Source organism: Colobus angolensis, unplaced genomic scaffold (assembly GCF_000951035.1).
Source record: "Colobus angolensis palliatus isolate OR3802 unplaced genomic scaffold, Cang.pa_1.0 Scaffold27, whole genome shotgun sequence".
NCBI classification, from domain to species: domain Eukaryota; kingdom Metazoa; phylum Chordata; class Mammalia; order Primates; family Cercopithecidae; genus Colobus; species Colobus angolensis.
Genome location: NW_012115932.1, coordinates 11,862,014 through 11,886,749, shown reverse-complemented (window position 1 = coordinate 11,886,749; position 24,736 = coordinate 11,862,014). Strand labels below are relative to the sequence as shown.

General features: G+C 41.7%; 1 protein-coding gene across 4 annotated transcripts in view; it reads right to left on the bottom strand.

The window, feature by feature from the left end:
- TENM2 (teneurin transmembrane protein 2) overlaps nt 1-24,736 on the bottom strand; it is a 984,758-nt gene that overhangs the window by 270,121 nt on the left and 689,901 nt on the right. For all 4 annotated transcript variants that reach the window (XM_011947738.1, XM_011947740.1, XM_011947741.1 and 1 more), the window contains one exon: nt 5,836-6,074. In XM_011947738.1, the coding sequence (XP_011803128.1) occupies nt 5,836-6,074 (239 nt within the window). The remainder of the gene's footprint in view (nt 1-5,835; nt 6,075-24,736) is intronic.

Sequence of the window (24,736 nt, the reverse complement as noted above, 5' to 3'; positions counted from 1 at the left end):
TATTTGGCAGGAATTACTGTAGTGAAAAAAGACAAGGTGACTTTCTAATATATATATATGTATTTTAGTTTGGCAGAGATCTGAAGAGCTAAGAACTAATTTAGGATGACATAAATGCTCTTATCTTTCTCTCTCCTGCCTTCCCTTCCCAACTCCATGAAGTGTCTTTGGCAGAAGCTCAGCGTATGTTGTGTATTGTTTTAGCTCAGGGGTGACAGTCTGAGTCCCATGTCACGCCGAACCCTTGTGTTGACTCTCGCCTTAGAATTTCTAAGATTATCTGGAGTTAAACAACAGAGTCACACAGGAGAGGCATCTTTCTTCCTTGATGTGGGGTAGCCCCACAAGAACTTTGATGCCTTTTAAGGAAACTAGATCTATTCCAATGTTAAGCTAGGACAAGAAAGCAATGATGTCATTCCATGACACAGCACTATTACAATCTGTTGGAAAATCTCAACAGTGAAGGCATCAGAAACTGAGTAACTTCTAAAAACACGTGATAATTTTCCAGAGGAACCTGGGATAATCAAAGATTGAGGACAAATGAGTACTAGGCAAAATGGCCAGGCAATTCCACTCTATCTATGAATTGGAGCACTGTTTCAAGCAGTGTAGTTAAAAGCTATGCTTTCAGGATGAAGTGTCCTAAAATTCCTAAAATTTTCCTTGGAAAAATTTATCCTGTAGAAAGTATTTAAAGAGAAAAGAGACTTGCTTTTTCTACTTTTTGGTTTGGGCCAGAAAGTCAGATGCAATTACTCATTATGAAATGGAGTTGCAGTATCAGAAAATGTCAGTCACCTGCTTCATTGACAGTGGACATATGGTTGGACTCTTAAAGACAGTTGGAAAGCAATTTTTTGTAATAGAGATGTGACACCCTGAAAGGTATTCTTAGGAAATAAGCTGTAACGTAATCAAACAAGGGTTGACAAACTATGGTCTGTGGACCAAATCCAGGCTGCCACCTGTTTTTGTATGGCACATAACCTAAACAATGGGTTTACATTCTAAATGGCTGAAATTTTTTTAAAAGAAAATAATATTTCATAACACATAGAAGTACTTAAAAGTCAAAAACCAGGGGGCATAATTAAAGTTTTGTGGCTGCACAGCCACGCCTGTTTGTTTACACACTGTCTATGGCTGTTTTTAACACACAACAGCAGAGTTAAACAGTTGTCGCTAAGTAGAACACGAACCAAAAATATTTAGTCTCCAACTTTTTGCAGAAAACGTTTGCTGACCTCTATAACATAAGACAACTGGAAAGCAGAAATATGAGGACCAATTATAATACTGAGGAGATTCAATATTCTATATTCTATAATAGCTTCTACCCACTGTGTTAGAAGATGATTCAGGAAGGAGGAACCAATTACTCTACCTTGCTAAAGAGGGCAGAACTAGATAAGGTGAGTTAATGCTACTAACGGGACCATTTATTTCAGTTTCATACAGTATGTGAGAAACTGGTTAACTGCACTCTTGAGGAGAAAGGAGTGAAGAGAAAGACCTTCGATGAGACATCAAGAGACCAAGGGCCTAGTGCTTGCCCTGCAACTACCTACCTAGCCAGGAGACTTTAGGCTCTCTGGGCCTCAGTGTCAGTGCTTGTCAAATGATCATAATATGCAGATTTTATGGGGATATGATTCAAATTGAATAGTCATATAAAAGTGCTTCAAATGGGCTGGGTGCAGTGGCTCATGGCTGTAATTCTAGCACTTTGGGAGGCCGAGGCGGGTAGACCACTTGAGACCAGGAGTTTGAGACCAGTCTGGCCAATATGGCAAAACCCCGTCTCTACTAAAAATACAAAAATTAGCTGGGCGTGGTGGTACAGGTCTGTAATCTCAGCTACTTGGGAGGCTGAGGCATGAGAATCCCCTGAACCCGGGAGGCAGAGGTTGCGGTGAGCCGAGATCACGCCACTGCACTCTAGCCTGGGCACCTGGGCAACAGAGTGAGGCTCTGTCTCAAAAACAAACAAACAAACAAAAAAAGTGCTTCAAATGGAAATGCTTCTAGTTCTAAACAGGTAGAAGGTTCTAACTAGTGATTGTTATGCATACTGTCAAGATAACACAACACATCTGGTATAAAATAGGTGAGGTTGGTTATAAAATACTTTGGTTACATGACTCAGAAACTTAGGGACTTCTGGTGGTGCAGGCAATGAAAGTACTTGAGCTGCCTAAAGAAGAAAGACACCTTCCTGAGAGGAAAGTCTCTTGCATTTCACAGAAAAATTTTCCTAAACCAGGATTCCCTAGGAATTGTTTGTGCCAGGGCCTGAGTGATGCACAAAGTGGTCCCCTGGTGGTTTATGCAGCTTTTCAGAGTAATTTATTCCAGGATGTCTGTACACTGAGAGAATTTGGCACAGAGAGGGTCTGATGGAGGAGAGTATTGTAAAAGTTCTCTGACCCCAGCTGTGTGGGTAGGAACTGGGCATCTTTGCTGAATTGGTAAAGGCCTGGGTCTTCTAGTTTGCACAAGGACTGGCATTCTGCTTTTACACTCACCCACAGGCCTGGATCTATGGAAGAACTTGTCAGGGGGTTGAGCTATTCCAAATCGCTCATTTCTGGAAAGTCTGCTTTCTTCGGGTTTGAACATGCAAGGATGATAATTTCATTTATTTGTCACAGTGCCTGGCAGGCCTGAACCCACTGCCTGTCCATAAAGGTCCTGAGGCTGATGCATCAATTTCAGGACCTGTCATGTTCTAGTGGAATGCAGAGTCATGTGTGAACCAGAATGGATTCAGCCCTTAAAAGCGCCGGTCTCCTTAACAGGAGGGCCTCGTTTTTTATGTTGTCTTTCTGCCCTTCCCTGATGGCTTGTTTTCCAGCTGGGCACAATCATTGGTTCTTCCAAAAGGCACTTTTCTCTGTGTTTGCAATGCACTGTTTATGCCCCTGCAGCTTGGTAAGTAATAATATACTGCTTTTCATCTTCAAAGTGATTTATACACATTAATTAATCCTCACCATACTTCTGAGTTTCTGCACGTAAATAATCATCCTGCTCCCATGATGTACTTAGGAAACCAAGACCCAGAAGGCAAACAAGTTTGCCAAGGCTAAGGAGAAAGGAGTCACTGGGGCCAAGATCAGCACTTCAGATCCTGACCCCTTACTATGCTGGCAGACCTGCAGTCACCTCTGGAGAGTGGCTGAGAGTAGCCCTATAGCTGCATGCTCACTGCCCTCACTGCAAGGTAAATTGGCCTATTATATCATTCATTTTGTGTCATAAACTATTTTCTGATACTCCAGGGTCAAAGCATAATCTTACCTAAAGAATACATAATAGGAAATGGTGGATTATGAACTAACAAATGATGCTAAGATGCTCAGGTCCAGCTTCCAGCAGCCTGCAGACTGAAAATAAACATATTTCCTAATCTATCATTTACAAGTTACATACCTGATTAAAACATTAAACTCTTATTGTACGGTTTCCCATGTATACGATTGCCCTTACAGAAAGCTATTCTATTTTAACTATCAAGCCCCATAAATCAGGCAGTAGCTATCTACCTCTCTCCTGCAAGTAGAGTAGAAGGCGCACTGGGGACACGATTGGCAGAGGCAGGCAGTACCTCAATTTCTGTATCTGGGATCCTGGTGGCGCTCAGTGGCCCCGCAAAACATTAACCCTGAGAAGTGAGTGCATGAACCCTTTCTGAAGTTTCTGACACAAAGCCAAATCATGAAAAGACCCCGAAGGCACATTCAATTTGCTTCCACGGAGCCCCCTGAACAGCCACCTGCGGAAGCACACAAAGCTACCTTTAGCAACACACAAGGGTCTACTCAAGTTATTCAGCGGGGTAACAGATATCCTTCCGCCTTTCTCAGGTCAATCCATTACTTCATCCTTCATCAAGAGGTAAGTGAGAAGAAGACATGACTTGAAATTAGGGTTGGGTGGGTCTCAGGCCTCTGTTCCGGTATAGAGCTGTGGTTTAGAGTGCAAGCTAGACTTTTGCAAAGCCCCATATGAACATGGCACCTTTCCCTGGAGGGTCAGTTTTCTCACTTTGGGAGGGCATTCCTGAGAAATGCAACTGGTAAGGAATATAAATGCTTAATTTTTCCACATTAAGACAATCATAGCTATAGTGTGGAAGAAGGTGAAAAATTTATGTCAATTGTTGGTTCGTATTGGTCCGCCTTAGGCAGGGCCCCTGATCTGTGGGGGTGCACAGTCATGCCCCTTTGCCATCAGGCAAGCTTAGGAGAATGGGGCCAGTTCCTTCTTTGGCAGATACCATGCTTGCTGCCTGGGGATGAAGGAAAGTGTGGGAGCCCCCAATGCTGAGCGAGAAGGGAGGGTTTATGCTGAGGGAAGGGGCAAGGCCAACACAGTCAGGGTTTCCTTTTTTTTTTTTTTTTTTTTTTTTTTTTTTGAGACGGAGTCTCGCTCTGCCGCCCAGGCTGGAGTGCAGTGGCCGGATCTCAGCTCACTGCAAGCTCCGCCTCCCGGGTTCACGCCATTCTCCTGCCTCAGCCTCCCGAGTAGCTGGGACTACAGGCGCCCGCCAACACGCCCGGCTAATTTTTTTTTTGTATTTTAGTAGAGACGGGGTTTCACCGTGTTAGCCAGGATGGTCTCGATCTCCTGACCTTGTGATCCGCCCGTCTCGGCCTCCCAAAGTGCTGGGATTACAGGCTTGAGCCACCGCGCCCGGCCCTGCCTTTTCTTTTCTCTTAAATGGGAGGAGTTTCAGCATACGTGTTGGGAACTGTTTTGGAGTCAGCTTCATTGAGCTGGTGTTTTATGGGTTTGCTTTGCAACATGGCACAGCCAAACTGGGCAGGTCTCTCATAGCTGCCCTGAAACCAAGCCAGAACCATCAAGTGTTTCAAATAAACTTTAACAAACATCACCATGGCCTCTTCCTAAGCCAGGAGATCTGCCTTTGGCAGGCTCAATTGACAGAGCAGCAGCATTGGGGCTCTTTGTTGGGGCCAGGAACTGTGAGCAGGCTTTGTGTGCAGCCCAAGAAGCTCTTATGCACGTGGCACCCTGCCTCTGGGCGCTCAGCATCTGCCACTTTCCGTGGTGACGCGGCTACACCCTATGGCTGTAAACCAATACCTTTGGTGTGCAGAGAAAGATACTACAGCAACTTCACCTATGTGTCATGCACTGAGTCACCAGAAGCCCACTTGACAGGAGAGGTGACCCTGATTCAGATTCAGCTGCCCATGGTGAGGAGAGAGTTGAGGCTGAGAAGACAGACTGTGGAAGGGATATGGGCAAGGCCAAGTGTGTCTGGGTAATTCAATTCTGTATAAAGACCTGGATGGATGCTCCAGCCTGTCAGTCCTGTTTCTGTTCCACAGCTCTGAAAATAAGCTAGCTGCTTTGGCTTTCTCTTGAATCAAGATGTTCTCAGGCATGCCAACCACTATTCTTCAATTCGGTTTTTGGCTGAAGTTAACCAACGTTGCATACATTTCAAAGCACAGACCTGGGTTAAAATCCAAGGATGGAGAAAACTAGAAGGCCACTCCGAGAGTGAGGGATAGGTTTGCGGGAATGACAAGTCTCCGCTCATCTCCAAGAAAGGATATAGTAAGGATGTTTAATTTCCCTTCTGATGAATGTCATTTAGAAACATGAAGGAGAAACTCATCAGATTTAAGTAGATTTCAGGAGGGAAAAAATCACCTCCATCCATCACTCATTATCACATCTTTCAGGAGCCAAGAAGCAAACTGTACAGACATCAGAGGGCCTCTAGATTCACAAGTCCATGGCCTCTCCCCCACGTTGTCACCCCCAGCGTTGCTGAATAAGGCCGCCCTGACTTACCTATGAAATACGCCAGCAAAATAGCCAAGAGGAGGGCCGCGGCGATGGCAGAGAGGGCGGCACATTTCCAGCTGCAGTATTTGGAGGGCTTCTTCAGCTTGAAAGCCTTCCTGGAGAAAGTATTCCTGGGCAGCAGGCGGGGCGGGGGCGTGTAAACCGTTCCTGAGGTCAAAGGGTATCCTGGGGAAGAGCTGCTAAACAACGGAGTGCTCCCCGAGGAGGTCTTGAAGAGGAAGTGCCTGCCAGGAAAAGGGAAAGAGTCAGAGTGGCCGTGGGTAGCCAAGGAGCAACCTTTAGCTGTTTTTCTTCTACCCTGCTCTATCTAGTCCTAGCATAATCCTAGTTAACTAAGCTTATGCTGGAGTGAAGAAGGGGCGAACATTACATTCAATGATGACATAAATTAATTCCACAAATGTGCATAATTTGCTCCTTTCACATATGCATCTAGTTGTTATCTTCCACAACAACCTGCAAAACATGCAAAACAAATATGGAAACTGAATGACTGTCACCTCCTCAGAGATGATGAGGTTGAGGATGCTAAGCGTTTTCACATATTAGATACCCACTATTTAAAAAAAAACTTTTATTTTGGGTTCATGGGTACATGTGCAGGTTTGTTATATAGGTATACTTGTGTCACTGGCATTTGATGTACAGATTATTTTGTCACCCAGGTAAAGAAAATGTGGCATATATACACCATGGAATATTATGCAGCCATGAAAATAGTGAGATCATGTCCTTTGCAGGAACATGGATAGAGCTAGATATCTACTGTTGAAAGGTACTTAAATGTATTGTCACAACTATTGACAAACTAAATGTTTTAATATCTCCGTTTTATTTTATTATTTTTTAAAAATTTTAATTTTTTCTTTCTGTAATCCAGATATATTCTTTTTTAAAATTTCAATAGTTTTGGGGTTACAGGTGTTTTCTGATTACATGGACAAGTTCTTTAGCGGTGATTTCTGAGATTTTGGTGCACCTGTCATCAGAGCAGTGTCCACTGTACCTGATATGTAGCCTTTTATCCCTCGCCCCCTCCACCATGCCTTCCAAGTCCCCAAAGTTTATTATATGATTCTTATGCCTTTGCATCCTCATAGCTTAGCTCCCACTTATAAGTGAGAACATATGATGTTTGGTTTTCCGTTCCTGAGTTATTTCACTTAGAACAATGGCCTCCAGTTCCATCCAAGTTGCTGCAAAAGCCATTATTTCATTCCATTTTTATGGCAGAATATCTCCATTTTAGATAGGAGATATTAGGCTTGAAGAAACTAAGCAACTATCTGAGGACTGAGACCCAGAGCTCTGTCTTTCGATAAAACCTGTGTGCTTACATGTTACCCTACACTGTCTCTGACCCTTGTTGTTCTATTTTCACCTCCCTTGAAATCCTGATTCCTGTTCTGAGATGCCTTCTCCAGGTCATGTGATCATGATTAGTTCTTTGGAATCGTCTTTGCCTATCGATTGAATAGGTGTCTGTGTTAGCCAGAGCTGTGGTGTGACAACCACACCACAGAACCCTATGGTAGAACAGGCAGTGTAGAAGAGGATATAGCTCCTCCTCAGGGTCAGGAGTCTGTCACTCCACGGGGACTTTAAGGAAGGACCATTAATTCTCTGACGATTCTTTCTTATACACGCCACTTCTAAGACTTCAAATGTGACTTGCTAGACCTTGTTTAAAACGATGACTTGTCTTCCAGGAAATATGTAGCGGGGTTTCAGGCAGGAGTTAAGTAAATGCTAGAGTCTGAGCAGCTGGAGGCCATGGTCTATGTCTTATTTTGTACCTTGTTTGTCCTATGTTCCCAGTACCCACATCGAGCCCAACATGCAGAGGGGGATTTTAGTGAATAAATGAGTGAATGAATGAATGAGTCCTCTCATTACCTTGTAGTTTTACTCAGCTGCAATTCTAAGGTTTCAAAATGTTACTACAGGTATTTCCTATCTCTTCACCTCTTCGGTAGGGGCTACTTAGTTTATTGACCACTTACAATGTGTCAGTTACGATGCTACATGTTTCACTTGCAACTAAACCTCACATTAACCCCAGGAGGTGGGTACTATTATTACCTCAATTTTACAGATGAGAAAACTGATGCTCGGAGTTGGTAAGCAGGGTCATTAGGGCTCAAGCTCTAGTCTGCCTGACTTAAAAAAAATTTTTTATTTACATCCAGTTAGACCCTTTGGACGCTCTAATCAGACCTACTACACCACACTGCCTTGCCTCTGAGGGCTAGGAGGCTTTCCCAGTGGGCTTCTAAGGCAGAATTGCTGTCATTACAAATATTTGTATCTTGGCTGCTTCCAGATAAAACCTTGAAAGTATTTTAATCCTTCACAGAGATCAAACAAACCCAATATGACTGACAATCATGTCAGAAAATGAGTATCTGATTAGTGAATTATTTAACATAGCTAACGTTAAAATAAAGCTTAGAAGTTTGATTCTGTAACTAAGACTTTGGACTCCTTGTCCAACGGCTCTCTTTTAATGCTCCATTTTAAAATGGTGTTTTGGAAGAAGAGGCAGTAAGCATGGTGTTCATGACAGGACTGTATCACAAGACAGACCTTGGTAGTCCCGGTCGTGCCATTTCCGACAAGTACCTGACACTGCTTTTGAGAACCTCCATCTCCTCATTTGTAAAACAGAGGTAATAAGAGTACAGGTACCTCATAACTGCTTACTGTGAGGATTGCAACACTGTGTAGGAAAAGCATCACTAATCCTATAATATCATGCAGGATTACGTAGCAAAAGCACTTAACCAAGGTGTGTCTCATAGTAAGTGTCAGCCCATGTGAGTAGCTTTTATTATTAATTCTTCAGAGCTACATAAGGAGCCTGAAATGTAGATTTTAATTTAAAGCTTGGCAAATGTTGAACAAACACCTGAAGAGTTCTCTAAGTCACTAAATAATAGTCTGCTGCCTTATAACAACACTAGAACATATCCACAGCAGAAAGCCAGGGTGACAGAGAAACCTCGGAATTTGATTTAGGACTCCTTCAAATTTATTTCTTACACAATTCTCCCAAAGTGAGTGTTGAAAATAGGAAATCAAATGAAAACAAAGGAATGTAAAGGCATTGTAAGGAGTCACTAATGAGTGAGAACATACAAGTTCCAGTTCTCGCATCCTCAGTGATCTTGCCAATTTCTAGGGCTTCAGCCACCACTGATGGGTCTGGAGTCTCCAAAGCTCCATTTCTATCTAGCTCATGACTCCTTAGCTCCTGACCCACATCCCGTTTTGCATTGGGCAGCTTGTCTTCTACATTTCACAGCTATCTTGAACAAGTCACAACCAAACTCAGACTATATTCGTTTACACGCCCAAGTCCACCCCTCCTGGACTTCCTTTACTCCCAGTTACCCAAGGAACTTCCTCCTTTTCCCTTGTCTTTCCCCATCCAATAGCTTAACGAATTCCATCAATTTCATTTCTGAAAACCTCACCCACCAACCCCATCCTTTAGCCTTCCTGCCTTTTCCTTCCCAAGTCACAATGCCAGTGTGCTCTGGCTTACAAATCCATGGTTATCCTTCCATGCCTGAAAGGGGAGACCTAAGTTTCAACATGGAACCAGCCTCTCTACAACCACTACCCATTTTTGGACCCTTGTTCCTAATCAGTGTTCTCAGCTCCTATGCACTCATGCTTCAGCCATACAAAAAGACACACTTTGTTTTAACAAGCCCGTTCAATTGAATCAAATGGCTTTTTCTGTTCTGTCCCACCTAATCCATCCTACCTAACTCCTACCCAACTTCCAACCACCTACCTGGGGAATCTATTCTAACATGGCCCCCATCACTTTGTGCACTCACAAATCTATCTATCTGTCTGTCTGTCTGTCTATCTATCTATCTATCTTAGATTCTATTTATAAATAGAATCTTATTTCTCCCATGATACAGTCATATCCTGGCGTTATTAATCTCTCTCTATATATATTGTTTTAAATGTGTCTATCCCCAACCAGAATGTGAACTCCTGGACACTTGAACTGGTATATATTCCTTACTCCTGTTATCTCTAGAGTGGAAACATTAGTGCCTGGGTATCAGTCATATTTGTGGACAGAATAAATAACTTGAAAACAGAAATGTTTTAGCAACATGAGAGCAACACAGTGAAGATTAAGAAATTTAAATTGGCTTTAATGTTATTTTTAATATTCATTTATAAGAAACATAGAAGGCTATGATTATATCTTGCATATGGCACCGCTTCGTGAAATCCTAAAAATGTTCCCTTGACAATTTAGTCCATTTTCTACACTTTCTTCTAAAAATAAAGTCAGCTTAGGTCACATGTCATCAAACAAAGCACCCTCTCTCCCTGACAAAGGCTCCTAATAACATTGAGAATAAAATCAGGTGTCTTTCTCATGACCTACAACTCTGCATGATCTGCCCTCTGGCTACCTCTCCCACTGAAGCTTCCACGGCTGTCATCCTCCCTTACTCCATCCATCATATTGTCCTTTTACTGTTCCCATCATATCACATCTTCTTGCCTTAGGGTCTTTGCACTTACTGTTCCTTCTGCCTGGAAATATCTGCACAAGTTGTTCCTTCAATCTCTGTTCTCATAGCACTTTCTTGGAGAGATCTTCCTGGACCCCTTCAATTTCTTTTACTATCTGCCCTGTCATAACTGCCTTATTTTTCTTCATTAAATGCATATGTATATTTGCATATTACATATTTTCTGTCCCCCTCGTTAGAACTGAATTTCAATAAAGTTTAAAATAATTATTGTTTTCATGCTGTATCCTATCACCTAAAATAGAGCCTGGCTTACAGTGGGGGAACTCAACAAATCTTTGTTAAATAAATAACTTACAACCTTTTCCAAGACCGAAATAATGAATGCTAAAAGAATAGTGCTGTGAACATTTTTAATTTTAAAATAGGCTCCTCCTGCCGTGTTGATGCCTGTTTGCCAAACAGATTTACAAGTTTGCATATGTACATGCAGGCAAGAGTCTATATTTACACATGCAAGGCCAGATCCATCCACAGAAAAAACAACCTGCATACTTTTCAGCACTGCATAAGCCCTCGCAGGATGTATCTCTCAGGCCGCTCATTGGCACTGTGGTGTCTGTGATGATCGTAGCTAAAAGAAACCCGTTTAGTTATCATCTCCCTTCCTTCTAGTTTCTGGGGTTTAAAATGATTAAACAACAAAAAATGATAAATTGTTAGAATGATAGAATCCTATTTCTCCCATGATACAGTTACACCCTGGTGTCACTAATCTTTAGAAGATTAAATTCAGCAAACAAAAAGAGAAAGTTTCAATAGAAGTGATCTTCAGACTGTGTCCCAAAAATACCTGAAATTTGTACTGTTTTTAACACAGTACTCAAGTGAACACCTGGTCCCAGGAATTTGTACTGTTTTTAACGCAGCCCTCAGTGTTAAAAACAGTACAAAATCCTGGGCCCTATCCAGGTATGAGGATAGGGTCTGGGAGTATATTGATTAAGAAGCTCCCTAGTGGCCGGGCATGGTGGCTCATGCCTGTAATCCCAGCACTTTGGGAGGCCGAGGCAGGTGAATCATTTGAGGTCAGGGATTCGAGACCAACCTGGCCAACATGGTGAAATTCCATCCCTGTAAAAAATACAAAAAAAAGTAGCCAGGTGTGGTGGGGGGCACCTGTAATCCCAGCTACTTGGGAGGCTGAGGCAGGGGAATTACTTGAACCCAGGAGGTGGAGGTTGCAGTGAGCTGAGACCGTGCCATTGCACTCCAGACTGGACAACAAGAAGGAAACTCCATCTCAAAAAAAAAAAAAAAAAAAAAAAGGAAGCAAAGAAGTTCCCTGGCTGATTCTAGTGTACATTAACATTTAAGAAATTCTACCCGAATCGTTTTTATGCCCTTCCAAATGCATCTTACTTGCAGAGGACACACCAGATTGTTAGTAGATATATATTTTTTAATGCAAGCATTGAATGTGGGTATCTTTAGGTGAAGTTTCATGAAGTCTGCAACTTCCTTTCAAAAGATTCAGCAAAAAGATCTCTATCTCTCAAGCTCTATAAAAATAGATAAGGCAAATGTGGCAAAATGATAGCAATTGTTGAAGCCAGGTGGTTATTCTCACATGGTACTATTCCAAGTTTTCTGTATGTTTGAACATTTTCATAACAAAAAATTGAAAAAAAAATGCAAGGTTTGATTCACCCAAGGATTTCAGTCACATGCTGCTAGAAAATCAAATAAAATGAAGCAAGACCCACAAGGTAATGGTCTGGCCAGATGGTCACAGGGAGGACCAAGAGGGCTTAGGGGACTTCTCCTGATTTTTCCCTGAACCGGCTATTAAGACAGCTTCTCCCCCTCAGGGGCCTGCTCATTGTGTTCAGATGAATCATTTGTGATGCCCCAACTAAACTTCTTCCCAGCGGTCGGTCATGGAAGTAGCTCAGCTTGGGACTCCAGGCGTCAGCAAAAATGTGTAGTTTCCAAATGCACTTGACATTTTTCAAGCACAACTCAATTGCTCTCAGAATTGGCCACTTGTGCCTTGGAAAGGAAAGGCAAATGAGGGGCCCCCAAAGTGCTGTCCTTGGAGTTTGCTAACACTCCAAGAGATAGAGAAAACCAGTCCTTGATGTCTTACAAAAAATAAAAGAGGAGCTCACACACTTCTTTCCCTTCCCAGTCATGTCATGGTGGGAGATGAGGGCTTTGGTCATAGCACCCAGCATTCTGTCAGGCACAGGTTAGGGGTTTGGGATGGAATAGTGAGGGAAACGCTCTGCGTTCTCAGCTCTGTATCCTGCATTCCTGTGACTTCTTAAGAATACAGGCATCATCACTTCACCCTAAACTATCAATCTTTTTGGTAAATGTCATCACTTTTCCTCATGTGAAAACAAAACCATTTAATAAAAACTGAGAAGCACACCTAAAAGCTGAACAGCCATTCTCCCATATGCTTCACATGACAGCAAAGATATGGATTTCAGGCAGAAGCTTGGTTAACTAGGCTTCTGCTTCAGATTGGCTTAGAAAATTAAGGGCATGCATTGTCTCTGATTAAACAACCATGAAAGATTTTAAAAAGAAACCTAACAAACAAAAAAACCTCATGCATAAGATCCATGCAAGAAGAGCCCCCACCAATTCAAAAGGCTGTGAATTTTTATTTTATTCTTATGATACAGAAGGAGCTTGACGAATCTAGAGTGGTAGCTTTGAGAAGCAGAGGCTGGCTAAGCTACCTGAGGCTCCAACAAAAGATTTCTTTTCTTTTTCTTGTTTTTCCCTTTTCTCTGAGTCAATCAGAAGTAAACTTAGTCATTAACCTTAAATCACACCAAAGGAACAAACACATACATAAAATTACTATACACCAAGTAGCATTTTGCAGCTTGCAACCAAGGGGATCCCCCTATTTTCTGTTGTTTTGGCTTTATTCCCAGGGGAAAATCCTAGCAGGGCTGTGAAACAGAAATGTACTACACAAATAATTGTGCTGCCTCAACTCCAAAGGTCAATGCTTTTTTTCTATTTCTCTCTTCCTCTCTCTCTCACCCCCTATCCCACGATCTCATCACAGTGTACCACGCAGCTAACCAGGACAACTAATGACTAACAGAGCAGACCGACTTGTTCTTTGCTCACAAAGTCTGCGGCAGCAAATGTTTTTCAAATATAGCAAAAGTCTTAAATGATCTCAACGTAGCACTGTGTGCAAAAGAGCAACTCTGGTTATCAGGGAAACCAGGTGTCGACTGTTGTTCTACCGAGAAAATTGACCTCCCCAGTAAATAAACTCACGGGTATTCAGAGGAGCGGATGAAAATATTGATACACAGCCCATTAATCCCTAAAATATTCTGACTATCATACATGCAGTGTCTGAAATTTGATAAAAAGCCAGGGGAAGGATAGAGGCACAAACACCCCAGGAACAGAGGCGTGGTGCTCATTGAGGGAGATCAGGTGTGCACTAGAAAACTCCAGATTTCATTACATTTCACTGGTTCTGGCCATGCCCTTTGAAGCATCAGGTTTATTGTCTCTAAAAGAGTAAGTTTAATAAAGAGGCAGCCTATAAAGGGTACTGTAGCATGTAAAGTTACTGTAATTAGGTTTGCAGGAGTTACAATAAAACATTTAGCTGGAGAGAGGTTAAATAACCACCACCCTTTCTGGCACCATTAATATACTCTCCAATATGAAAAGGAATGGTGCCGGTTGAGGCAAAATTCAAGGGGCAGGGTCCTGAGACAGACAGAGACAGAGACATGGAGCGTGGAGAGAAAGCAAAAACAGAAGGAGAGAAGCATGGAAGATGAGGTGAAAGAAGAGATAATGAGAAAAATGATGGATACTGTGCCACTGAGTCCTACTTGAGTAGCAAAACTAGGTGATTGCTTAAGCGTTCTGTCTTTATTTTCCTGTTTGCAAATATAAAATGTACACATTACAAAAAAAAAAGCGTATGATTTTTTTTTTCCCCAAGACGAAGTCTTGCTTTGTCGCCCAGGCTGGAGTGCAGTGGCTTGATCTCAACTCACTGCAAACTCCACCTGCCAGTTCAAGTGATTCTCCTGCCTCAGCCTCCCAAGTAGCTGGGATTAAAGCATTGCCACCATGCCTGGCTAATTTTTGTATTTTTGGTAGAGACGGGGTTTCACCATGTTGGCCAGGCTGGTCTCAAACTCCTGACCTCATGATCCACCATTCTCAGTCTCCCAAAGTGCTAGGATTACAGGCGTGAGCCACTGCACTGGGTCAAGTATATAAATTTTAAAAAATAGAAAGTAAACATCTCCTATACTTTAGACATAGATTGGTAAACATCTGATGTTTGTAGTCAGAAGACTTCTTTTTCTACAGAGAAACATTTCTTTGTGGTCATCATCATGATTATTATTCATTTAATTATTTAAGAAATCCAATAGGATGGTACGTAGAAGGCAGTTTTAAGTCTGCAAATTCTAGACTGAGACAACCAGGGTTTGCATCCTGGCTCCTATATTTATCACTGTGTGATCTTGGACAAGTTACTTAACCTTGCTAGGAGGCTGAGAATGATAGTCGCTACTTCATGGGCTTGTTAGGGGGATTGGGTGAGTTTATTTGTGAAATGCTTAGCATTGAGATTGACATCCTGTGAATGGTCAATAAATGCAGATATTAATGGCTTGAGGGCAGGAGCCATGTATAGTATATTTTAGCCTTTACTAAATCTCCTTGACCTAGCATAGCGCCCAGCTGATTTAAAATATGTGTTGAATGAATGAGTTGTTCTAATTAGCCTGGTGATTGGAGAATTGCAGGCACCCCCATCCACTGTCCCCTAGGAAGAGAAGGGACTAGGGATGTGACTAATGTGCCTCTTCTCTTCTTCCAGTTGAGAATTTATGCTTAGGTTGAGAAGTGAATTGTTTCCTTTAAAATAGGACTTAAAATTTTTAAAATTGTTACTTCTCAAGTTTGAAAAACAAGAAGCCAATAATCCAATTAGTGTAGTCAAAAGTCCCTTTTATATCATAGTTCCCTAAGCTTTGACTCAAGCCAGTCTGATTCAGGAAAAAATAGGCTTTCAAGGTTTCTCATCCCTGAACCTTGTGGCTCATAGGGGACTGCCACTACATTTGCATATGCCATGAACAACAGGAAAATCCTCTGTTTTGCCCACTTCAAAATTTTGCAGCCGTACCAAAAATATTCACAGCTGGAATAATTAGCAACTCAATTTATTGCCTTCCGTTTTCTAAATAGAAGCTTCAACTCTTGATATTTAAATAGTGTCACACTGTGATATAACATAGCGTTTCTTCATGGTAAAACTTTTTTTTCCTCCATGAAATGATATACTGCTCAGTGTGACAGGCAAGGTCTCTCGAGGTCACTGAAGAAACCTGGTGTTTTGTGAGCAAATCCATTTCAGAGTCTTTGGATGAGATGAAGAGTCTTTTTTTTTTCTTTTTCCCCCTCTGGAGTTGTTAACTTGGTGACTTTTTTCAAGTTAATTGGTAAGAGTCTTGATACAGTAGGGGAAAAAAAAACAAAGACGTCTGACTTTGACTTCAGATTTGACCTTGAATTCGCTATGCACTATCATATGGGAGTGTCCAGACAGCCATTCCAAATGGACTTATATTTGTGTTCACCAGCAGTTAGAGGTAGATGAAGAAAAAATGCAGAATCTCAGACACAGCCAAGGAGCAGGATGATTTCTCCCATCGCGTTTAGTGTCTGGACCATTCAGACAGTCAGACAATGTTCAGGCTGGAATGACCCTCTGAGTATGTCCCTATATCATATTCTGCTTCACGTGATTACGTTTGTTTTTGTCTTGTTTCTTAAGTCAAATTACAAAGCCAGGCTCTCTCTCTTTTGCTTTCTGGTATCTTCCCTTGTTCATAGTAGGTGCTCAAAAAGTCTGCTGAAGGAATTCACTAATTTTGGTAGAGGGGAAAATGAACGGGCTTGGAGCCAAATCTCAACTCCACCAGGAGCTGCATGATGTGGGGAAAGCTAGGTATTCTCCCTGGGCCTCGGATGCCTCCTCTTAAAAAAATAGAGACAACAGCAATATTTACATCCCAGAACTATTGGAAGGGTTGAAAGAGAACATGAATACAATCTGAGAGCACAGAAGCGGGCCCACAGGAAGTGTTTAATACGTGTATGTACTGCATTGCCTCCACCTCTGCAATGAACACAATATCTTGAATATGAAATCACTGCCCAGCCAGTATTTATTGAGCATGGAATATGTATCACATGGTGCTAGATGCTTGGATGCATTGATGAATAAGTCCTTATCCTCATAGGAAATTTCTAATCTGAGAGACAGAACAAAGAAACAGAACTCACATCCAGGTAAACAATAAATACGTGAAATGCTTTCAAAATGTCAGAAGTACCATGGGATTGAGGAGAAGTCTGAGGATAAGAAGTAATTGACCATATGAAGAATGGTAAGAAAGAACATCCCAGGCAGCAGGAGCAGCATGTACAAAGTCCCTGGGGTGAGAAAGACCGAATTTTTGAGGATGTGAAAGAAGGGCAATGTGATCCGGGCCAGTGGCAGGAAGAAAAGGCAGCCAGTATTCACAGCTTGAAGGCATGGGATCTGGATTTTTGTTTTTTGTTTTTTTTTGTCTGAAACAGAGCTTCACTCTTGTTGCCTAGGCTGGAGTGCAGTGGTGCGATCTCGGCTCACTGCAACCTCCGCCTTCTGGGTTCAAGCAATTATCCTGCCTCAGCCTCCCCCGTAGCTGGGATTACAGGCGCACGCCACCATGCCCGGCTAATTTTTGTATTTTTAGTAGAGATGAGGTTTCGGAATGTTGGCCAGGCTGGTCTTGAACTCCTGACCTCAGGTGTTCCACCTTCCCAAAGTGCTGGGATTAAAGGCGTGAGCCACCATGCCCGGCCAAGGGGATCTAGATTTAGACCAAGTACAAAAGGTTCTAACTACGCCATCTCTTTGAGTTAATAAAGAACATTTAGGAACATTCTATCTGAAAATTACTAGGATAGGAGACACTCCTGAGGAATTCAGCACAGGGCTTTGTGATGAAAGAGCTCAGCTGTCTTCTTTGACTTCTGCCTTGAGGGTTTTGGTTTTTGTTCAGAATATTCTAGCCAGCCCTCAAAATTACACCTATTACCCTGTCTACATTTGGATATAGGTAGGCATCTCGAGTTTAGCATGACCAAAACACAACTTTTGATTTCCACTCCAAACTTCTCTTCTCCTCCAGGCTTTACTGATATCAGTTACAGATGTCATCACTTCTCTAGTTGTGCAGGAGCCACCCCCAGGAATGGGAATATATTGCATGCAGGAAGTGTATTTGAATGTGCTCTTGGGAAGACCACGTGTGAAGCAGTGAAGGAAGCAGACCTCCCTGGGTGGGGATGGATGGGAGCTGAATTGTGATGCTGTTGCAGAGAGGCCTATGGCGATTCCTTGGAAAGCTCTGGAGCAGGGACGGCTCTGCTGAGTTGTTCCAATTTGGGCAAATGAGGCTGGGCCTTCATATCCTTACTCAGATCAGTCACTGGATTTGGACTGTTCCCAGAGGAGGTCCTTGGAAGAGGTGGCTCTCCTCTGCTGAAGGTCAGTCTCAGGGAGGGACTTGGCTGAGCTCTGTTGGCTGCCAACATTACCAGCAACTGCAAGGACACCTGCTCCAGTCCTGAAGGGTGACATCTGGGTGGGCACCATGCCATCTACCTCACTAGGCTTCGCCATGGTTCCTGCCCTTCTCTCACATCTCTGCCTCCAACACATCCCCGTCCTTTTCTTACCACTCACACCTCTACATCACCTTGCACCTGGCCTGCTGCACACAGCAATCTTTAAAGAGGTCTCCCTCTTTCCACTTTGCCCGTGACACCCCTTCTCCCCATAGGAGTCAGTCATTTCCTACAAACATAAATAAAAACATATTCAAATCTTCCCATTTCCTTACACTTCGAAGTTATCTTGCTCCGCATCATGGCCTACAAGGCGTCTTGTGATGGTCGAGGTCATCTCTTCCTAACCTCTCCAGGCTCTGCTCCCAAGGCACCTGCCATCCTCTTTCTGTTCCTTAAGGAGGCCAAGCTCCTCCCCACATCCAGGTAGTCACACTGTGTTTCCCTCAGTCTGGAAACTTCTCTCCTTCTCTCTTCTCATTGCATGGCTCCTCTTTCTCAAGTCTTTCAAGTCTATCCTCAAAGTTCACTTCCTCAGAAAGGCTTTCTTGATCAGCCTTTCCCATCCTAGCATCTTGCATCCTACCTTGTCCAATGTTATAGCTGGGAACAGTCCACATCCAGAGATGGGGGTGGAATACAAAGGCCCATTTACCTCACCCTGCATTGAGATATCTCATTTAACATGCATCACCTTGGGCAGCTATCTCCTTCCTTCCTTGTTTGTCACATGATTTTCCAAATGGCATACACATTCCAGGAGGGCCAGGATTTCATCATCTTCCTCACCATTGTATCTCCAGCCCCTGGAAGAATGCCCAGCCCATGCTTGGTGCTCCAACAATTTTTAGTTAATGAATAAAGGCATGAACCAACATTGATGTTGAAAAGATCTTGAAAGATCATCTTATACTGCCTGTAGGAGGTGATGAATGTAAAAAGTTTCTGTCTGCTCTCAGATGCAACACTTTTATTTATTTTCCCTGTAATGTCCTTGTCAAGGAATCCCCTGTCACTCTGGTTTTCAAGTTTCGATAAACAACATCATGTTCTTATTATTCCTACACATGGTTATTTTTTAAAAATCCGTTGTGAAGTCTTTGTCTTTCTATCGAAGGAGCACTTTGGTGTGTTTTGTGGGAGTCTCTTCATTTTATTGATCTTTTAGATTGGAATTATCCTCAAGTTTTCTATCATTCTTGAGGGATTCAGCTATAATCATGATGATTTCCACTGCAGATACCTAATGATTTTGGAAAATCATGGGATAACGCATTTTTGATTAATTTCTAGAGTTTCTATAGGGATGCTGTGTATTTTGCAGCCCTACCCCCTCCTTTCTTCCCACAGGAACCCAGTGGACGTATATCTTCAGGCATTACTTACACAAATTGCCTGGCTAGTTCCCAGTTTGTAACTGGGACTTCAGAGATAATCTTCCTATAAGTCTGGAAGAATTTTTGGTAAATGTACATGCTCCTTATCTGTCACTTCTCTGCCCACCCACACAGCAGTTTATCTTCCTAGGTTTGGTATCTCTGCAAACATGAAGATTTCATGGTGCATTTTTCTCTTCCAAATCACTTTTAATAGAATATGATAGAATGGTTTTCATCTTGAAAAAATCCTATGTTGACCCTCCTCCACCTAGAGAAGAATCCACTTAGCATTCTCTTTTTCCTCTACCTGTGTAACAAAGCAGTCCTGCCCGGTGCACCTTTTTTTAAATTTCCTTATCTTTGGTGCTTCAAGACGTCTGTGTGAAGAGTTGCATTTACCGTGATGTTGAATGGGGATCATGTCTTTCAGATGTCAACATATTACACACTCAGATCCATTTACCACTATTAATCAAATCACATGTACTGGGTATTTTGCGTTGTGATTTTTAGGTTAACCCTTTCAAGGAATGTTTTGAGGATAGACTTTTTTTTTTTTTTTTCTGGCACCTTTATAGGAGAAGACTGGAGCAGGAGACTGGTTCTGTAGCTTGACTATCTTGTTGTGTCTCGCTTGAGTAGATGTTTTATACAGACGGTGACATGCTGATCCTCCGGCTATTTTCTCTAATTAATTAATTAATTAATTAATTAATTTTTTTAATGAACTTTTTTTAATACTTTAAGTTCTAGGGTACATGTGCACAACATGCAGGTTTATTACATATGTATGCATGTGCCATGTTGGTGTGCTGCACCCATTAAATCGTCATTTATGTTAGAAGGTAAAATTCACATGATACAAAATTAACCATTTCTAAGTGCACAATTCAGTGGCATTTAGAGCATTCACAGTGTTTAAATTCTGCCTCTATTTAAGTTCCAAAACATTTTCATCGCCCCCCAAAAAACCTCAAATTCCCCCCGAAATCTATTAAACAGTAACTCACCATTCCTTCACTCTCTCATTCGCAGCTCCTGGCAACCACTAATTTGGTTTCTGTCTCTATGGATTTGCCTATTCTGGATATGTCATATAAATGGACTCATACAGTATGTGACCTTTTGTGTCTGACTTCTTTTCACTTAGCATAATGTTTTCAAGTTCATCCCCGTTGTAGCATGTATCAGTACTTCATTCCTTTTATAGTGGAATACTGTTTCCTTTCCTTTTGTGTGTGTGTGTGTGTACGCTTTTTCTTTATTCATTCATCCATTGATGAACATTCGGGTTGTTTCCACCTTTTGACTATTGTAAATAGTACTGCTACAAACCCTGGTGTGAAAATGTCTGTTTGAGCACCTGCTTTCAAATCTTTGGGGGTTCTCCCTAGAAGAGGAATTGCTGGATCATAGGGGTGCCTCGGTACACTTTGTGTTGCTATTTAGGAGTCCCTGAGACTGGGTAATTTACAAAGAAAAGGTGTTTATTTGGCTCCTGATTCTGCAGGCCGTAATAGAAGCCGTGCATCAGCATATGCTTCTGGTAAGGACCTCAGGAAGCTTCCAATCATGGCAGAGGGGAAGGGGAGCTGGCGTCACATGGCAAGAGAGGGACAAAGAGAGCAGGAGGTGCCAGGCTTTTCTAAAATAATCAGATCTTGCAGGAACTAATAGAGCGAGAACTCACTCATTACCGGGAGGAAGGCACCAAGTTGATCATGAGAGATCCACCCCCATGACCCAAATACCTCCCACCAGGCCCCACCTCCAACATTGGGGATCACATTCCAACATGAGACATGGAGAGGAAAAACATCCTAACTATATAATATGGTAATAAAATGGTTAATTTTTGAGAAACTTCTAGCTGTTTTCTAAATGTGGAAAATGATAATCAACATTGAACTCTTCAGGAAGCTCAAATTCTGGTTGACAGTAAACATTTTGCCAGTCTCTTTGCATCCTATCCATATCCTGAGCTTGTCTGTGAAAACTGTTAATGAATTACAAAACAAGAAGTATCACCAAGGAGCCAGGTGGCAGCAGTAGTAGAAAGAGTCAAAGTATTTCATACCTTAGTAAATGTCTTAGCATCTCCAAGTCAGCAGGCTCTCATTTCAGGAAAGAGCTTTCAGGGACAGCCTAGTGGGGTTTACATTCTAGGAAAGCTATCTATCCATGACATTTTTTTTTTCTGTTTTATTGGATGTATTATATAAAGTATTTAGAAGAACTCATACATCAGCTTAAGTTCTTCAATTTTTTATATATTCATTTGTCTTATTTTAATATGTGACAGATAATACTTTTCTTTTTTCCCTTTTAACTTTTGTTTTAGGTTGAGGGGTACATGTGCAGGTTTGTTATGTAGGTAAACTCATGTCGTGGGGTTTGGTGTACAGGTTATTTTGTCACCCAGCTTCTAAGCATTGTACCTAGTAGGTATTTTTATTTCTGATCCTCTCTCTTCTCCCACTCTCCACCCTCAAGTAGGACCCAGTGTCTGTTGTTTCCCTTTTTCTGTCCACATGTTCTCTTCTCATCATTTAGCTCCCACTTATAAGTAAAAACATGTGGTATTTGGTTTTCTGTTCCTGTGTTAGTTTGCTAAGGACAATGGTCTCTAGCTCCATCCATGTTCCCACAAAAGACATGACCTCATTTTTTAATGGCTGCATAGTATTTCCATGGTGTATATGTACCACATCTTCTTTATCTAGTCTACTGTTGATGGGCATTTGGTTGATTCCATATCTTTGCTATTGTGAATAGTGCTGCAATGAACATACACATGCATCATCTTTACAGTAGAATAATTTATATTCATTTGGGTATATATCCAATAATATCCATGAAATTTTTAAACAAAAGTTTTTATTGTTAGCCTACACTCTAAGCACTGTATTATAAACAGTACTTTTGTACCAAGCCCAAATATTGCCTGACTTGATAATTGAGTTTGGGTATAAATTGATTTTAAAAATTTATGCTGAGAGAAAAATTATGTTTTATTTTAGAAGGCAAGATCGCAAAGTCCTTCCTAGTAAGGGCTTGAAAAAATTCTGGCTTTTCTACTTCTGTCATAAGATCAGAGAGGATCTGAATCTGAAATACAACATCTTAAAATGTGCTTTTTGGATCAACAAGTATATTTGTATATTGCTAGTGTTAGATAAAGAGAGGGTTCCATGATATTTGGGAAATGGAATAAACAGAATTCAGAAGATTACTGCAGATCTTCACAAACCTAATATTTAAATATAATAAATATCCCAGTACTCTACACGATTTATTATTCCAGTTATTTTTGTGAATTTTATACCAAACCTTCTTCTCAGCCTTAAAACTGGTATTCCATGGCATCCCTCATTTGAGAAATGAAGTTCTAATTCACTTCTCTCTGTTTCTAGATCAGTATCCTAAGGCCCAGAAAGAAGTGGAAAAAACAACCAACCAACCAACCAACCAAAAAACCCAATAGTGGTTATTTTTGTAGGTGCTCAAGATGCATTTGCTGGGTAGATGAAGCAAAGAAGCAAGGAAAGAAAGAAGAGAAAGAGGAAGGTATATAAATGGTGTAAAAATTAAAGGGGACAGACAAAGTATCATATGGGATTTCTTCAAGAACGAGGAAGGAAAATAAAATGATTTATCTGAATTCTTGTATCACTACCGACAATTCTTAAGTCATCAAAACAATTCTAAATGTAGGGGCTGGCAGAGGTGAAAGAAAACAAAAGAAAAATAAAGCTGCCACTTCTTTTTGCTTATTATAGATTTGCTCCTCTCACATCAAATGTGTATAGTAATTTCAAGCATTTAAGTTTGGGGCACTGTTGCTTCCCCCCCCCCAAATAAACAGTGGTCATCTCTATTACTATCTATTTTCCCACTTGAATTTACATTAGACTCTTTGAGGCATGAGCAAATAGAAGAAGACCTATCGGCGTATTTACTCACATTTCTTTGTATGTGTAACAGCCATAGGTATGATATTTTCTTCTTATTTAAAACTCTTCATTAAATGACACAAGGACTCTTCAGGGATATTAATTAAGCTTTATGGCAACCCCTATGACATGTCTGCCTGCCTACATATATCTGTTGGATACTCAGAAAGGAATATTGTGCAGAAGTGTGCCATTTAAGTGTGTTTGTAGGCCAGCCACATACCCACTGACAATGCACAGAACAGATCCATACATTTCAGTCATCAAAAAAAAGTCATTAAGAAAGGTAACCATCATTTAGTATCAACACATAAATATTGCCATGGTACTTAATATACTCCAAGGCAGACCCTGCAGCATCCCTATCACAAAACAAGTCCCAGGGCAGCAGGCTCTGAAAGCTGGGTTTCCTTGAAAGGTTCCTAGTTTCTTAAATGCTGGGTTTCCTAGGGCCCCAGGCAAGGCTTTTTAAAAATGCAAGTGTCAAGGAAAACTGTCATGCAGGTTTGCCTTAAGTACCCGAAAAGCTTGTCACTGCCATCTTGGAAGTATTGATGAAGATACAGTTGGACAAGCTGAGGCATGGTTAATTGAAATTTGCCTTACAGGGAGGTGGCATGTTAGACTAAAAGGCAGGTGCCCGCCTTCAGGCATTTGCTTTGCAAGTGGCAGAATTAAATAAAACCTAAAGGCAAGTCTGGTAGTGGGGAGGCTGCCTTTCCAGACATCTTGAAGGCTTGGACTTGAACTGAGCTCCTTTCTGGCTCTCAGGTTTTGCTTGACAAGAAGTTAAGTGGTTACGTGAAAAACAAAGCAATGTCTGCATTTCTGTGGAGGGAAGTGAGGAAGGAGGGGAAGGGAAGTGATAGGGAGGAGGAACAAGGAAGAGGAGGGAAGGTCAGGGTCAGGGTCGGGTCGGGATAGCCCTGCTGATTAGAGGAGGCTGGATAGGGCGATAGTTAATAAGGAAACTGTCGGTAGCAGGTGGGGTCAGAGCCTGGTTGCTTCACCTTAAACCTGTGCAGCCTAAGGCAAATGACTTGTTATTATTATATCTTAGTTTTCTCATATGAAAATAGTGAAAATGATGGAAAGTATTTCTTAGGAATATTGTGTGGATTAAATGAGCGGCTCAGCACACACCTGACATTGAGTGGATCCTCAATAAATGTTGGCTATTACTGTTATGCAGATAATTATCCATGAATCCCATAGACTGCCTACTTTAAGTATATATGTCTTTCCTTTCAGTTCCCTTTCCTTCCTTCTTTCTTCCCTCCTTCCTGCAACCCTCCCTCCCTTCTTTCCTTCCTTCCTCCCTTCTTTCCTTCCTTCCCTTCCTCCC